Source organism: Pelophylax lessonae (genome assembly GCF_965119305.1).
Source record: "Pelophylax lessonae genome assembly, chromosome: 6".
Taxonomy (NCBI): domain Eukaryota; kingdom Metazoa; phylum Chordata; class Amphibia; order Anura; family Ranidae; genus Pelophylax; species Pelophylax lessonae.
The window spans coordinates 217,639,044-217,657,326 of NC_138773.1; the positions used below are offsets into that span (position 1 = coordinate 217,639,044).

General features: G+C 41.0%; 1 protein-coding gene across 1 annotated transcript in view; it reads left to right on the forward strand.

Moving 5' to 3' along the window:
• The window catches only part of LOC309558826 (uncharacterized protein), a 326,395-nt gene that overhangs the window by 184,580 nt on the left and 123,532 nt on the right, over positions 1 to 18,283 (forward strand). The window contains exon 6 of the mRNA XM_082261904.1: positions 14,915 to 15,030. Within this exon, the coding sequence (XP_082118030.1) occupies positions 14,915 to 15,030 (116 nt within the window). The remainder of the gene's footprint in view (positions 1 to 14,914; positions 15,031 to 18,283) is intronic.

The window sequence follows — 18,283 nt, forward strand, 5'->3', positions numbered from 1 at the left end:
ACATCACTGCAGGACTAAAATGGGCCTAGCACCTGATGACACTACTTTCTGTAACCCAACATTACTCTGGAACAGTAAAAGACTAGCTAACTGCACCTGCCTACAAGCTGTTGATACATAACCCCTACTGTCAGGAAAAAAAAAAAATGAAAAGTGGCATCTCTTCTAAAAAGCTATATGTGGTAGCTTTTGCTTACATTTGCTTTATTTTTTTCCCATGTTGCCTGGCTGATGCACTGAATGGTTCTTCTTAATCCTACGCAACAAAAATGACTTTCTGGAATATATGGTTATGTTATTAGTTGAGGCATGTTTTGTAGAATATAATGGCATTGCTTGGCCTGGTAGAAAATAAAGTCTAATTGGATATGAATAGCCCCCCGTGCTCCCAGTAACCATTTACCCAAAGAAGCTAGAATATATGAGAAATGGTACACAGCAATAAAACACTGCAATGAACGGCACAATTGCAAACAATACGAGGACACGGAAATGAACTGTCTTTGTAGGGTATAATTAATCAAGCTAAGTAACTTCCGAATATGCTTATAAAGCATTTTTCTACTTCCCTAATTAAAGCTGCTTGCTGAAATCTGTTGCAAATTACATCGCAAACACACCGACTACTTACAAAATGCACTTTCTCAGTGAAAGCATGATACATTTATTGTACATATGACAACAAAGGAAATGAAAGCTGACACTTCCAGTCTCCCTTTGCACTTTCTTGCTTCACTCTGGATATTTATCAATAGTTCAGGACTCCGGAACAAAAGAAATCAAGAGAAATATTACACTTTATTACAGTTCTCAAGAACTACACTGAGCCAGAAACAAGGGACATTTCCAGAACTTGGGTGAATGAAGTAGCACGATAGATCATTTTCTGTGCTAAGGAAAGAAGTCTAAAAAATGAAACTGTTACAGAGCCAATACATCCAAAATGATGTCCTCATTTTGGCTGGAGAGGGACAGACTTGGTCCCTTTAAGTGTATGTAGCACCCTCCTAGGTAGGTGCTAGAGAGTGAGTATAGTTTTGGCTCTGCCTGCCTATCAGAGGAAGCCTTTGAAGCCTTAAAACCAAATAAATGCCCCTAAAAGTGCCTAGGATTCTGGGTCATGCCCCAGAGACTATTAATCACACAAAAAACTTCTTAAAAATTGTCATTTTTGATAGAGAGCCAATTATTGAAAAAATTATTGAAAAAAAAAAAGAGATTTCTTTGGATTTAGTGTCTGGTGGGTCTAAAAAGTGTACCTGTGAAGTTTCAGCTCTGTAGCATGTCCAGAACCAGAAAAAAAAAAGATCATTTGTATTAGAATTAATATAGAACAGGGATATGGCTCCGCTATTTTCACACCTTGCCGGTTTTGTAACAAGCGTTTTTTTGGGCATTTTTTGGGGGTTATTGGAGGCAGGCATAACATCAGAACTTCTGTGTAGGGGTATATATACACACACACTTATATGTATATATACACATACACATATATTGGTGTGAAAGTAGCAGAACACTATACTTGCGCTAATGAAATAATTAACACCCATATGGCTTCTCTGCTATAACACCTATATGTGTGTATGTGTATAAATACATATAAGTGTGTGTGTATATATACCCCTATACAGAAGTTCTGATGTTATGTCCTCAAAAAAGCCCTATAAATGCCTGCAGCAAAAAGCCGGGTGACAGGCGAGAAGCCATATTGCTGTTCTATAAGTGACTTAAGAGAAACAATCTTTTCTCTATAGCGGTCACCCTGAAATGGAAGGGTTTGGTCACCCTGCCATAGCAGTCAGAGTCAGTTCACCCTACACTACACTACGGTCACCCTGGCACTTAACACTTTCCCTACAGAAACTAGATTTTTGAATCTAACTAAAGTGGAAAATAGCACCCTAACTACACTACATATCCCTTTCCTCCCACTAATACTTGCTAAATGACACTTTGAAGCAGAAGTAACAGAACTGCTTCCACTCTCTTCCACGTCCCTGTATTACAATGCTAGGAATTTGGCGGGGCTATCTTATATACTGGGGGGCGTATTCACTAATGATTGGCCTCTGGACCCCCTAGTCACTCCAATCACATTCCCAGCATTCTCCTGCCCCCTCAATTGGCTTTTACTGATGGTTCTGGTCCAATCACTGGCTTTTAAAGCCCATTTCCTGTCCCATTGCATTTTGGTCGGTTCTGGTTGCCAAATTCCGAACTTTTTCAGCAAAAAGTTTGGAATTCGGCCGAATTTCGAACACCCAATGTTCTGGTCGAACCGATGGTCGACCCAAACCGTTCGATCATCTCTACAGTACAGTACTATGCAAACACAATCTTAAAAGAAGTAGTGTAAGAGATTATGTTTCTTGTAATACTGGCTGTAATCCTAAAGTTCTGGAAAAAAAAATAAACATATTATTACATCTACTTCACAAAACCCTGTTCTGGGATCTATGTATATATATATATATATATATATATATATATATATATATATATATACATACACACAGTATCTCACAAAAGTGAGTACACCCCTCACATTTGTAAATATTTTATTATATCTTTTCATGTGACAACACTGATGAAATGACACTTTGCTACAATGTAAGGTAGTGCGTGTACATCTTGTATAACAGTGTAAATTTGCCGTCCCCTCAAAATAACTCAACACACAGCCATTAATGTCTAAACCGCTGGCAACAAAAGTGAATACACTCCTAAGTGTAGATGTCCAAATTGAGCCCAAAATGACAATATTTTGTGAGGCCACCATTATTTTCCATCACTGCCTTAACCCTCTTGGGCATGGCGTTCACCGAAGCTTCATAGGTTGCCACTGGAGTCCTCTTCCACTCCTCAATGACAACATCACAGAGCTGGTGGTTGTTAGAGACCTTGCGCTACTCCTCCTTCCATTTGAGGATGCCCCACAGATGCTCAATAGGGTTTAGGTCTGGATACATGCTTGGCCAGTCCATCACCTTTATCCTCAGCTTCTTTAGCAAGGCAGTGGTCATCTTAGAAGTGTGTTTGGGGTCGTTATGTTGGAATACTGCCCTGCGGCTCAGTCTCTGAAAGGAGGGGATCATGCTCTGCTTTAGTATTTCACAGTACATGTTGGCATTCATGGTTCCCTCAATGAACTGTAGCTTCCCAGTGCCGGCAGCACTCATGCAGCCCCAGACCATGACACTCCCACCACAATGCTTGACTGTGGGCAAGACACATTTGTCTTTGTACTCCTCACCTGGTTGCTGCCACACACGCTTGACACCATCTGAACCAAATACGTTTATCTTGGTCTCATCAGACCACAGGACATGGTTCCAGTAATCCATGTGCTTAGTCTGCTTGTCTTCAGCAAACTATTTGTGGGCTTTCTTGTGCATCATGTTTAGGAGAGGCTTCCTTCTCAGTAGTCTGAGCACTGACAGGCTGACCCCCCACCCCTTCAACCTCTGCAGCAATGCTGGTAGCACTCATATGTCTATTTCCCAAAGACAACCTCTGGTTTTGAAGCTGAGCACGTGCACTCAACTTCTTTGGTCAACCATGGCAAGGTCTGTTCTGAGTGGAACCGGCCCTGTTAAACCTGTATGGTCTTGGCCACTGTGCTGAAGCTCAGTCTCAGGGTCTTGGCAATCTTCTTATAGCCAATCCATCTTTATATAGAGCAACAATTCCTTTTTTTTTCAGATCCTCAGAGAGTTATTTGCCATGAGGTGCCATGAGGTTCCATGTTGAACTTCCAGTGACCAGTATAAGGGAGTGAGAGTTAGAACAACAATTTTCACACACCTGCTCTCCATTCATACCTGAGACCTTGTAACACTAATGAGTCACATGACACTGGGGAGGGAAAATGGCAAATTGGGCCCAATTTGGACATTTTGACTTAGGGGCGTACTCACTTTTGTTGCCAGTAGTTTAGACATTAATTAAGTGTGTTGGGTTATTTTGAGGGGACAGAAAATTTACACTGTTATACAAGCTGTACACTCACTAATTGACATTGTAGCAAGTGTAATTTCTTCAGTGTTGTCACATGAAAATATATAAATAAAATATTAACAAAAATGTGAGGGGTGTATTCACTTTTGTGACATACTGTGTATATATTGTAACATGGGGGACCATTAGCTCAGTGGCAGATGCGTTTTTCCAGTGATTCACTGCAGGCAGGTATTATATTTTAAGGGCCTGGTAGCCCATTTTTATTAAAAGGCAAAATAAGAAGTCCATAATACAGGTTTCCCACGCAGGGGTTCTTCTCCAGTCAATATATATCAAACTGAAAATGCTAGCCCACTTGGCTCTCTCGCTGTAGCACTACCTCTGCTCTTGGTGCTGGTCACACAGACCACAGATTCCTTTAGTGTGGACAACTTCACACTAATGCACAAGGCTCCACACTGATGTACACCACTCTTGTGGCCCCAGGACGTTTACTGTCTCCTACAGACACTCAGGCTTTGGCTGCCACATGCAGCCTCTCCGACTACTAGAGACCACCTGTCTCCCTTGGGTGGAGCAGTCTCTAACTGGGAGCCCTGATGTCTTCCCAAACCTTCATTATAAGGGCTGCGTGCACCTGAGCACACACCCTGCTGGTCTTCCACAAAACCTGGACACCGGGTTGGAGATTCCATCCCACCCAAGACACTGTGGAATCTCCCAACTACAGAGCCCCATCTAGGTTTACCAAAACCTGGAAAAAGCTGCAAAAGCAGTCTTCTCCACTCCACAGCTACACTCTGTAGTCCTGCACAGAGCCATTGTGCATACTCTGTGTCCTTTAGGTTACCGATTTTACAGTGACAGCGTCTCATGCTGTCACAATATATATATATATATATATATATATATATATATATATATATATATTTTTTTTTTTTTCTTTCATTGTTGCACATGTGAATTAAACTAACCTGTGAGCTTCACGCATAAATAACTCCTGAAAAATAAACAAATGTGCAGAGATGACCCTCAGATCCCAGAACAGGGTTTTAGTCTTAGTCCGTAGGGTTCAATATTGAGTTGGCCTACCCTTTGCAGCTATAACAGCTTCAACTCTTCTGGGAAGGCTGTGCACAAGGTTTAGGAGTGTGTCTATGGGAATGTTTGACCATTCTTCCAGAAGCGCATTTGTGAGGTCAGGCACTGATGATGGAGAGATGGCCTGGCTCACAATCTCCACTTTAATTAATCCCAAAGATGGTATATCGGGTTGAGGTCAGAAATCTGTGCAGGCCAGTCAAGTTCCTCCACCCCAAACTCGCTCGTCCAGGTCTTTATGGACCTTACTTTGTGCACAGGTGCTTCAGGTGCTATTTAAATTTCTGCAGGACTCCTTTCTGAGCTTGCTCTTTTTTGAGATTGCCACCTTTTTGCTTGCTGGATCTCTGACAAGTGGACCTTGACTAAGTGGTAAGTTTAAAACAGGAGATTATAACAGGAGTCTTCTGACCAGTAAGTAACATCTGAGATTTTCTATTGTATTATTGTTGTAACTGGGAAAATGTGTTCTAGCAAGATTGAAGATGTTGTGCAGTGCACAGTGTGCCGCATGTATACAATAACGGAGCAACCACTCCAAAATGGATACTTCTGTGACAGATGTGCACGGGTTGCCCTTCTGGAAGCTCACATTAGAGATCTGGAGGAGCAAATTGCAACACTGGGCAGAACTGACAACCTTATAAGGGGTTCTCTGCTCGCCGAGCAGGTGGCTAGTGGGGTAATGTGAAGTGTGGAGGGGTAAGTCAGGTTTATCAGGTAGGAAGATAGGTTAATGCAGTCAGAGGGAGTGGTAGGGGCTCACAGGAAAGGAAGGCCAGCCCTGGGTTTGAGCACCCTAACAGATTTGCCATGTTAGGTGAAGATGTGGGGGTGGCAAGCTCAGAGGTGGCAGCCCTAGATGTCACTGCTATCCCTAAAAGCCGGGAGAGCAGTAGAGGTGATGAGGGGACTGTAGGTAGGCCTAGACAGTTGGTGGTAATTGGGGATTCTATAATCAGAAGGACTGATAGAATAATTTGTCGCCAGGATCACCTCAACCGAATGGTTTGCTGTCTCCCTGGTGCCAGGGTCCGTCATGTTGTAGATCGGGTTGATAAATTACTGGGAGGGGCTGGGCATGACCCAGCTGTCTTGTCCACATTGGAACCAATGACAGAATATATGGAAGGTGGAGGCTCCTTAAGAACCAATTTAATGAACTAGGCTGCAAGTTGAAGGGAAGGACCTCCAAGATGATATTCTCTGAAATATTGCCCGTGCCATGGGCAACACAGGAAAGACAGGGGGAGATTAGAGAGCTGAATGCATGGCTAAAGACCTGGTGTAAGAAGGAAGGATTTGGGTTTTTAAAGCACTGGGAAGGGGGTCTTTTGTGCTAGGGGAGAGGTTTATGGGAAGGCTTGAGGAGTTTTTAAACTAGGATTGAGGGGGGAGGGTGAATTAGATTATAATGGGGCAGACTGGTCAGACAGGGGTCAGCTCCTATTGGTGGGTGGAATGGGGAAAGATTGGGGGAGAGTTATGGCAGAGCATAAGAAGGTTCCCATGTTAAAAACGACCAGTGGAAATGGTACTATTTGTACCAAAATTAAAAATATGCAAAATAAGTGTGCAAAATGTGACAATGAATTAAAGTGTTTGTTCACCAATGCGAGAAGTCTGCCAAGCAAAATAGGTGAGTTGGAAGCTCTGGTGCATGAGGAGAACTATGATTTAATTGGTATTGCTGAATCTTGGCTTCATTCTTCACATGACTGGGCTAATAATATTCCTAGCTATGCTCTCTTTCGGAAAAACAGGGTAAAACGGAGGGGTGGTGGTGTCTGTCTTTATGTGAGAACTGATCTCAAAGTGAGTGTGAAAGAGGACCTAGTTGATGGAGAGTGTGCTGAGTCTGAAGCAGTATGGGTTGAAATGTACATGGGTGTGCGTAATACAAAGATTATCATTGGAGTTTGTTATAGACCACCCAGTATTAATGAGGAGATGGAGACTCAGCTCCTGGCACAGATAGAAAGGACTGCAAAGGCTGGGACAGTGTTAATAATGGGGGATTTTAACTACCCAGACATTCATTGACTGGAGTAATGGCACTGCTGGAACAGTTAAAGGGCAAACATTTTTAAAGATATTACAAGACAATTTTTATGGTGCAGTTTATTGAGGCCCCCACTAGAAATTATGCTCTGTTGGACCTGGTGATCTCAAACCATGCAGAGCTTATTGATAATGTTCATATAAAAGAACATCTGGGTAGCAGTGACCATAATATGATTTCATTTAATGTGACCTGTAAGCAAAAAACTCATACAGGAAATACAAAAACCAAGGATGAGGGCTGTTCTCCAGGATTTAGATTGGGAGGGAATATTGGCATCGATGAGCACAGAACAGAAATGGGAAATTTCCAAAAAGACTTTATGCAAACTCACTGCAAAGTATATTCCCATGGTTAATACGTTTAAAAGGCTAAAAATAAAACCTATGTGGCTCACGGCCAAAGTTAAAAAAGCTATAAATAAAAAGAAAAGAGCTTTTAAAAAATATAAAAATGAAGGAACACTACCATTGTTTAATTGTTACAAAGAATATAACAGAATATGTAAAATGGAAATCAAGGACCCAAAAATTAAAAATGAACGACAGATTGCAAAAGATAGTAGGACAAACCCCCAAAAATTCTCCTAATATATTAATAGTAAAAAGGTTAGGTCTGAGCATGTAGGCCCTTTGCAAAATAATCAGGATTGGGTGACTGGGGACAAAGAGAAGGCAAATCCACCCACGCATCCTAAAATAATTGAGCGCCGTTATTTCAAAGCCTTTGTTTCTAATTTTTAGGGACTCGTTAAGGACTGGAATAGTACCACTGGATTGGCGTAGGGCCAATGTGGTACCTATATTTAAAAAGGGATCAAAGTCTTTGCCAAGTAACTATAGACTTGTTAGTTTAACTTATATAGTTGGGAAGATACTGGAGAGTTTAATAAAAGACCACATAGATGAGTTCTTGCTGGAAAAATATTTTAAGCAACAGACGGCATGGATTCATGAAAGATTTTTGCCTAAAGAACAGAAAAAGGTACTTTGAGCCAGATTCTCTTCGTTTAAGAAACCTCTTTTTGTCAGTATATATTTTTAGAAAGAGTTTGTGATGGCCGTTTGCCCTTAGAACCATATATGGCTCGCTGACTCCTGCTGTTATACATAGCGGCATCTCCGTAGCCATGGTGACGGTAAATCAGCCTATCACTAGTGAGTTTCAGCTCAGCCAATGAATGAGCGGCTGGCAATCCCTGCACGGGCCCACTCACTTCCGCTGTTGCGGACTGTGGCGTTTCAGTTGCCGTGACTACCGGGATTAGCCAATCAGGAGATCCGGACTGTCTGGCCAATGAGCGGGCAGTTCGGCTTATATATATAAGAATAAAAGGATTGGTCTCCTCAGTTTGGGATTTTGTGGGCAAACAGACACAAAAAGGTATAAAAAATTATTACTTTTATTCAAAAATACACAGATAGGTTCAAAATTACACATATAAATCACAGCATAAAAAAATACATGTCGTGGAACACTGAAAAATCCCTTTGACAGAGTATAGATCCTGATCCAACGCGTTTCAAACATATTTAGAACTAACAGTTCCGTTCTTCATCAGGGAGAGATAGATTTCAACTCTAGAGAAATAAAGATAGAAAACATAATAAAACAGCTGCATACAAACCGCAGGCATGTCCATATGTGGGTAATAGCAACATATATCTGGATATGATTACTAAATTCAGACTGACCATAGGAGGGGAGAAAAAGGGAGAAACAAACGGAATTCCCATAAATCCTTCCTCTAAGGGCAAAAACATGCGTAAAAAACTTTTAATTGGAAGGGGTTCCAAATATCTGCATCCAAGTTTTCATGAGATAGGTGAGTCCCATATTCTCCTGTAGGGCCGCAGGAAAACAAGAAATATTCTCCAACCGACCGGCAAAAGCACTGTAAAAGATATATATATATATGTATAGTAAAAAACAAGACAGGAAAGACAATAGTTGCAGCTCAAATCACTGTGCATTGTCTTTAGTAATACAAGTCTCTGGGTCATTATTTAAAGCCAGCATATAAAATGACGCATGTTAAAAGAGGAAGGGCATCAATGCTGTTGTAGGTATCACATTAAATGCATAGCCTGTCGATCTATCAAAGACCAGCTGTGCAGTAATTGTACTTACATGGGATCCCAGAAGAAAATTGTTCCAAAAATGCATAGGTCCAAAGACAAAAATCTGTTTTTGGTGATTAATTGAGATTAAACTCAGAAGAGGCTCCAGTTTGGCCGCCCCCAATCGTGTGCTGAAAATCCCCACAAGGTGGAACACCCCTTCTACAAGGGGGTTCCATGAGACTGACGCCGGTCACGGACCTTGGCGTCCTCAAAAAGGGTGCCAACGCGGGGAAAACCGCGCTGGAAACGCCTCACTTCCGCCGGAAGTGACCGGAAATGTCAGGATCAGCGGGTGCCACAATACAGAGGCTACCGCTGATTACCAGACATTAACCCAAAGAGGACCGATGGCCGCCGGCGCAGGTGCTGGTTCTTCCCCAGACTTAAAGGGGGGGAGAAAATCCCCCACAAGGATCCGGGTGAATGTAACCACCCATCCACATCAAGGCATGGAAGGGTGAGACGCCAGCCACCCGCGCCGGACAGGGGACAAATGGGATAAAAACCTCATCCCAAAAAGAAAACCGAGGAGCAGTTTGTTGACTACTTGGGAATGAAAAAAAAGGAAATAAATAAATAAACGAAGGGACCCCCTCAAAATGGTCCAACCCAAAAATGGAAAAGAAAGGGAATCAAAAAAGTCTGAATTAGTAAATTACATAGCCATATCCCCCGACCTCAGCCCATGAAGATTGGGCAGGGCAATGCATGATAGAAAATGGGGAATGATGTTGCTCCAATAAACACCACACATGCGATGCCAACAGGTGGTATGCAACTGTCATGTCAATGATATTGGTATACATACAATTATGTTAACAAGGCCATAGTAAGCAGCAGTATTCATCTCACATATCCAGATAAACTTGACACATGACGTGAACACAACTGCACATATTTAAGAGTCAGAAAGATACCAGTGTGGAAGCGCTTGATGCGTATGTAGCACCCAAACTCCCCTCCCAAAGGGGGGGAGGGGGGAGGGGGGGGAGCTTGGGAGTCTCTTCTTGAAAAATCAAAAAGCACACGTCCCATCCACCACACCTGGATCTACTGAAAAAAATTGTTTTACTAAAGAATACCCATATATGCATGGGAAAATATGCATGGGAAAACATATTTCAATACATGTATACATACATATATACATATATATATACAAAATAGTTAATTCAGCAACCCTGCCTATTCCCGAGAACCAGGAAAATATCATAAATGACAAGCATACAATCAAACAATCAAATGCACCCAGACAAAAACAAAAAAAGAAAACAAAAAAAGTGAAAGAAAAAGGGGGAAAGAAAGAGGGGAGAGGGGGAGAAGAACTGATATATCTCTAATCAGTCTTGCCCGAGCTGAAGCCAGACAAAAAGGGTCTAAACCTTTCGGTCTCATTAAGGCCAGGAGGTGTAGTCACTCTCAGGGTCCTAATCCAGCGTGCCTCCTTCTGCAGGAGGACCTTATTCCAGTCGCCCCCTCTTGATGGAATGTGAGTGCGGTCCAAAACCGTGAAATTCACAGTGGGCATGTGGTAACCATGAGTTCCAGCTACATGCCTGCCCAAGGGCAGGTAGAGGTTGCTGATCCTCATGATCGCCAGATGTTTTCCTACCCGATCATGGAATTCCTGTTTGGTTTTGCCCACATAGAAAGAACCGCACTCACACTCCATCAAGTAGACGACTGCCCTGGTTTTGCAATTGGCGAAATGCCTTAATCTAAATGGACTCCCATTTGGCAGAGTGAAGGTGGTTCTCTGTCGGATAAAAGGACAGCAGATGCATGATCCACAGGGGTAGGTGCCTCAGATCCTGCAGGGGTCTCGGGGGGAATCACCCCTGTATTCGCTGTGCACCAATTGTTCACCGATGGATCCAGCTCTGCGATGCACTACTGAAGGTTTTATATATGGGTGAATCTGTTGAAGCCTCCAATCACCGCTGAGGAAGTCCCCACCCATAGGGGGACGATACGTGTACGGGGGGAAGGTGGAGCCTTTGACGTCACCCGCAGTCATTTGGAATATGGCGAGGTCCATGCAGGACTCGCCGCTGCCTGTCACAACTCGTTTGGCTTGCAAAACTTCTAAACAGAGTAAGAGTTTTTTACAGTGTATTTTAATAAAGTTGCTAGCAGGATTACGCTATGTGTCTGTATACTTTGTGTCTCCCTTGATCACAAGTGGAGTAGAGGAAAGTCCAAGCTGATCCAGGTCCATTGCTGAGAGAGGAGAGCTCTGGCTACCTTATTGTGTGTTTGAGTGCCATCTAGAGGAGCTGTGGAGCTCTGTTTCAAGTTGATCCAGGATTACCCCTTCCATAGAGTGGATAATTGGGCTTGTCTTGTATGGTTCTGAGGTGAGAGGCCAATCTGCATGGTGGTGGGCGATCATGCACTATTAAGCACCAGTGTTCCCATAAAGGATCAGTCTGATTCACCTATCCTTCACGGGCCTTGCATGGACTTTCTACTCAACTATATGTCATTTAAGTCAATTATGTTAGATGTGTATAAGAAGCGCTGCACTATTTCTTTTTGAATTGACTGTACGGGTGTTGTAACTTTGACCTGAGTGTTCAGCAGCTAATAATATATGATTTTTTCTGTGCGCTGATATTATTTTATTTTCCATTTCTCTGAACCAATATGCAGGCAGCTGAGCAGTAGCCTAATAGTCATGTTCATACGCATTTACACGCCTTTAGGCGCGTTAAAGTGTTTTTACTGCTGAAATGCTCCTTTCCTAAATGCACTGGCCCTAGGTTTTTTTTTCTGTCTCTAAATGCCTCTCCCACTAAATGCCTGTAAATGCCTATGTGTGCAAGAACACATAGGCTACCATGGAGGGGTGTCTAGAGAAAAAAAATGCTAAACACTAATTGCAGTGTTTAAAACATCCAGCATGCAGTATTTAAAACATACAGCATGCATGAGCCCTAAGTAAATGGAATTTGCAATATGAACCCACTTGTCTATTTGAGCCTTGTTACAGGAGCTCCAGGAACTGTAAGAGACCCACTTTTTGTGCATCACAGTATTCTGTGCTCCACCTGCACATCAAACTATACTGATACTCCTGTCAAGTTTTAAAAGAGCATGTGTTCATGGAAAGGTATTTGATTAAAATGTCTGTGCTGTCGTGTTTAATATCCAGGCTTTGAAATTTGCTTCAGACTGTTTTACAGATATATGTCATGGCCAGCAAGCAGTTCCTATCCTGAGCAGCTGACCAGCTTAAGTCATTTAATGTCAGCAACTATAGATCTGCTTCTGTTTGACATCCCTCTGCGCACACAGCAGAGCTATACCAATTACATTGTGCAAACATTGCCTTCCCTTTTAAATTATACATAAGATTAAAAGCAGATGTAACTTTTTTTTTGATCTTCATTCATGCTAACGTAGACTTCTTTACTGTTCATTAACATTGTAATAATTTGAACTTTATACATTTTTTAAACTTTTCTGCATGATGAAATTGTTTGGTGTTTTTCTTCCTATATTATCTTACTTTATTACAAACTGGCTTACCAGTAAAAAGTCTATAGATTCCCTATTGCTAGGCCATTTAGAAAGCATCTGAGAAGGAATGCAATTTTAGATCCCTCGGATTAGTACACAGATGCCTTACATTCATGTTACAAAACTGAATGTAATATGAATGCACCTAAAATGCACACTAAGCATTGGACAGTATATCCTACAGCTATTAGAAAAGCCTATGTCCATGTTACCTACCCTATAACTCTTTTAAAGAATGAAAAACAAAACCTATGGATACTTTTTCCTAGTTCTTTGATTGTATTTTCCATACTAAATTTTCAGGCATGATTACAGTGTGCCTTAAAAAAAAAACAAGCTTTTAAATGTGTGCATTTTGCATATGCTACCCACATTTTAAAAATCTAAATTTGATTTAAATGATAGCTAACTTAACTAAGATGTTCATGAAAAGCTCTCCTGAATATGGGTATTGATTCCAATGCCGATAGTACCCAGTTTATGTGATGTACAGTATCAAGGAACACCATCCAGTATTGGGAACCAAGGTTCAGCACAGCTTCTACTTTTTAGCACATTGGGGGCTATTGGGTGTTAATTAACAGATGCAATCAGTCAGCATTTAACCACTTGCCTACCGGGCACTTTCACCCCCTGCCCATCCAGGCCAATTTTTAGCTTTCAGTGCTCTCACACTTTGAATGACAATTGCGCGGTCATGCTACACTGTACCCATATGACATTTTTATAATTTTTTTCACACAAATAGAGCTTTCTTTTGGTGGTATTTAATCATCTCTGGGTTTTTTATTTTTTACAAAGAAAAAAGACAGAAAATGTTGAAAAAAAAAAGTTTTTCTTATTTTCTGCGAGTAAATTTTGAAAATAAATACATTTTTCTCCTTCACTGATGTGCGCTGATGAGGCGGCACTGATGGGCACTGATAGGCTGAACTGATGGGCACTGATGAGGTGGCACTTATGGGCACTGATGAGGTGGCCCTGATGAGGAGGTACTAATATGCTGCACTGATGAGCACTGATAGGCGGCACTGATAGGCGGCACTGATGAGCACTGATAGGCGGCACTGATGAGCACTGATAGATGGCACTGCTGGGCACTGAGAGGTGGCACTGCTGGGCACAAAGGTGGCATTGCTGGGCACTGAGAGGCGGTACTGATGGGCGGCACTGATGGGCACTGGCGGGTGACGCTGATGGACACTGACGGGTGGCACTGATGAGCACTGATGGGCGGCACTGATGAGCACTGATGGGCAGCACCATCAGTGCCCACACTCAGTGCCCATAGTGCTGCCAGTCAGTGCTCATCAGTGCCTAGATGAGCAGGCACTGATGGGCACTGACTGGCAGCACTATGGGCACTGATTGTGGGCACTGATGGGGGGCACTGATGGAGGGCACTGTGAGCACTGATGGTGGGCACATTGTTTTTTTTACCTCTGTAGTAATCAGGGCACTGGTGATCAGTGCCCTGATTACATTCCACTGTGTCCCCAACGGCTGATCGGCTCTCTTCCTTCCTCACACTGCAGTCTCTGTGTGAGGAAGGAGTGCTGGCGATGAGAGATGATCTCCTATGTTTACATAGGAGATCATCTCTCATTGCATGGGCCGATTACGTGGTAAATGGCCGCTGTGATTGGCCATTTACCACGATCTGTAGTTGGCTGTGTCCAAGGGACACGGCCGACACAGATTTTCCCCGATGCGCGCTCGCAGGAGCTCGCGGAAAGACTGTCTCTGGGAGGCCGTATAAAGACGGCCTCCCGGAAATTCGAGTCCGCTCTGTAGCCGTACTTCGGCTATAGCGCGGATGGCAAGAAGTTAAAATTATTGGGTACAGTTAATTATAACCTTTTTGTTGGGCAAACAGAAAAACTTTTAGGGCCATGTGGGCTTAATAAATGGTCAACCTTGATGAAGAAGTATTTTTTTAAAAAGGCAAACTAAAAAGACAAAGTGAAAGATTAATCAAAAGCTAAGAAACTCTTTTGCACTTGTTCTTTAAATTATCTAATATTTTATTTCGATAAAACAATAAAGAGCTTTTCACAATACATATCATCTCCTATTTTCTAAACTGGCAGTGTATTTGGGCTCAGATCTCCAAACATTAACTTCTAATGTGTCTGTTTTAATGCAGATGTGTGGATTGGTCGTGTCCCCACAGAAATTGTCTATGTATCTGAGGCAGAAAGGACCAACTTATGTGGAGAATGGAAGAGTTCAGCTCTATGAATTTCTAGAAATGCTGGCAATGTAAGTTGTCAATTCTATTGATAATTAAATGCAATTAGCAATAAAATATTTCTTTAATAGGCAGTTAAAAACTGGCCTAGGATATTGATTGACTGTGCTAATGGCATCTAACTGTAAACTGCACATGAAAAGTACAGACACACTATATGGTCAAAAGTTTGTGGACCCCTGGCCATCACACCTACATTTATGTCCATAGGTATGTGGATGCTTTACTTAGTTTGGGGGTTTCCAGTGAATGTTATGGTTATTGCTACAGTACTGTATATAAAGACATTTAATACAATTGTGTTCTTTTAACCTTGTAGCAATAGTTTGGGAAAAGCCTTTTTCTATTTCAGGGTGTCTGTGCCGCTGTGCATAAAGCAAGGCCCATAAATATATAATAAATCACTTTGGGATGGAGGAACTCAAATAGCCTGCTCAGAACCTTGACTTCAACACCCTTGAGAGGAATTTGCAAGCAGGTTGTTAGCCATGTTCTGACGTTACTAATGCTCTTTTGGCAGACTGGGCACACATTTCTACAGACATTCTCTTAAATATTGTGGAAAGCCTTTTCAAAACAGTTAAAGCTGCCATAGCAAAGGAGGGGGGGGGGGGGGTAGAGGAACAATCTCCTTTATTTTTTAATTATGGGTTTTGAATAGGATGCCCAAAAAGTTCATATTAGGGATACGTTTCAGATTCGCAACTACCATGGGTTTGTGGCAAATCCCAAGGATTTGCTGGATTAAAAAAAAATCACAAACTTTGGAGAACTATTCTCCGTCAGTCACGTCAAGATTCAATACGCACTAGACTTAAACTACCAGTAGAAATACTGGAAATATTCATTCCATACCTTTCAGTTAGACAATGGGTGGTGAAAGGTATCTCTTGGATAGATGAATTAATGTTGAATGGTATACCTAAATAATTTGCAATGTTGGCATCACAATACGACCTTCCTAAAACATTCCACTTTACTTACACATGCATCATTACCTTCCTGACTAAACATCCCCCTCCCACAATTTATATTTATTCTCAAGTGTGAAACTACTTTACCAACACTTTAACTTCAAACAAAGGCATATCCTTACTGTAAAACACCCTGCAACAAAAACGACAAATTGGTTAAAACTAACCCCATGCTAACATGGGAATCAGACTTAAATGGTCCTCAGACTTTAGCTATAGCTATACGTCCTCCCACTGTATCAACTACTGGGAACTATCAGAGAAATTAGTAGCTTGTAGTATAGAAACCCATTCACACTGGCTAAATACTACCCCTCTCAATCCTCACTATGTTGAAGAGAGTGTGGTCACCCAGGCATCCGTCTTCATATTTTCTGGGCCTGTAAAAGCCTCACTAGCTATTGTAATACATTTTTTATTATTATTGTAGAAATTACTGGGATACAAATCCAGCCAAAACCTGCTTTAGCAAATTAACTAATAGGTATAGAGAACTACCCCCCTGTATACAGGATAGTGGTTTTACATATCCTAATAACAGCCAAGCTGGTCATTGCCAGACATTGGAGAAGTAACCTTACTCCAAACCTTCAGAGGTTCTGGCCCAAGTAAATCACACAATTACCAATATGAAAAACTCCTAGCTATTACATCATCCTCTTACGCTTCCTTTGACAGGAATTGGAAACCATGGGTTGAATGATACCAGTAAGTGGAATCTGTAGACATGATATCAAACCCTTATATGGTTCTTGAGGTGAATTAACCTACTGGCTTTTGTATGTACAGGATGCTTTTCTTTGTATTTCGTTATTCTGTTGATCACTGTTCCAACAATCATGTACAACGCACCTTACTCATGAACATGTTTTTGTTTTGTTTTGCTTTTCTTAGAGTGTGTACAATTGGTTTTATACATCTGCTACCCTTTCATGTTTTTGGTTATGTATACCTAAAATTCAATAAAAATCTAATTGCAAAAAAAAAAAAAAATTACAAACTTTTGATCCAAAACTTTGTAGTCTCACTTCCAGAGATAAGGAACAACCAATAATAATATAGTGAAATACTCTCCATGCAATTATCTAACCTGTGTGTATATAATATTTACTGGAACTACAGCAAGTACTGATATGTGTTCCCTTACCTCAAAGCAAATATAATAATTATATAGTGCTGCACAGCTCCTTCCACTCATTAAACAATACAAAATATACTTAAATTATCAAATCTCAAATGATATGACCAATGTAAAGAAAAACATATCCTACCTGCTGAAAATATGATAATATCTTCTGTTCAGGAAATTATATGTGATACCCCAATATATATTTACAATAGTGAATCAACACAAACAAATAATGAATCACACGCCACAAGTAAAAATTACAACATAAATGTGCCCAAAAGAGGATGTAAATATAAAAGTCTTTAAAGTAAGTCCTTTAAAAAAAAGGAAATATCCAATAAGAGACTTAGACAACTTGAATCCCGAGTGTTCCAGCACCTGACAGATTAAACTCTCACCTTAGGAAATTGACCTATGTACAACAATAGGTCAAATTGCATCTTCCCCTTTTAAAGGGCAAAAACACCTCTTGGGTATCCTCAGGATAATCTCCACACCTCCGTGAGGAATGGTTCCTTATGGTAATGGCAACAACCACTTTCTCCCACTGCTCACTCTTTCACTTATATTTTTTTTAAGTTTATGTTTATACTGAATGCATGCGATTTTCCTCATAAGTCGCTTACAAGTTCATCACACTGCCTTTACTGTGAATTTACAGACTTTTTTGAAATAATAATAGGAGAAAGGAATGCTTTTGAAATTGTGTTTTGCCCTTTTACATTAATGCTCTAGTTAACCTTTACAAATTCTGTAAATTCACAGTAAAGACAACTTTTTTAATAGACTCACTTTATTTTTAGCGCACATTTATGATGTCATTTTTACATGTGGTGTGTGATTCAATATTTGTTTTTTTTATGCACTATTCTGTATATATATTGGTAATTCACAAATAAGTTCCAGCACCTAGAATATATTTATTCCACATTGGTCATATAATTTAAGATTTGGTAATTGAAGTATATTTAGTGGAAGGAGCTGCGTGGCACTATATAAATAGCCCATAAGGCAGTGCATAATCTGAAGGAATTGATAACCGAATCCGCTACTACTACTAAAAGGTGGGTTCACAACGCCCATATTTTCAGTATGTTTGGAAGGTGTTAGAGAGAACTGACAATATTTTATATGAAGAGATACCATGCTATATTGCATTAT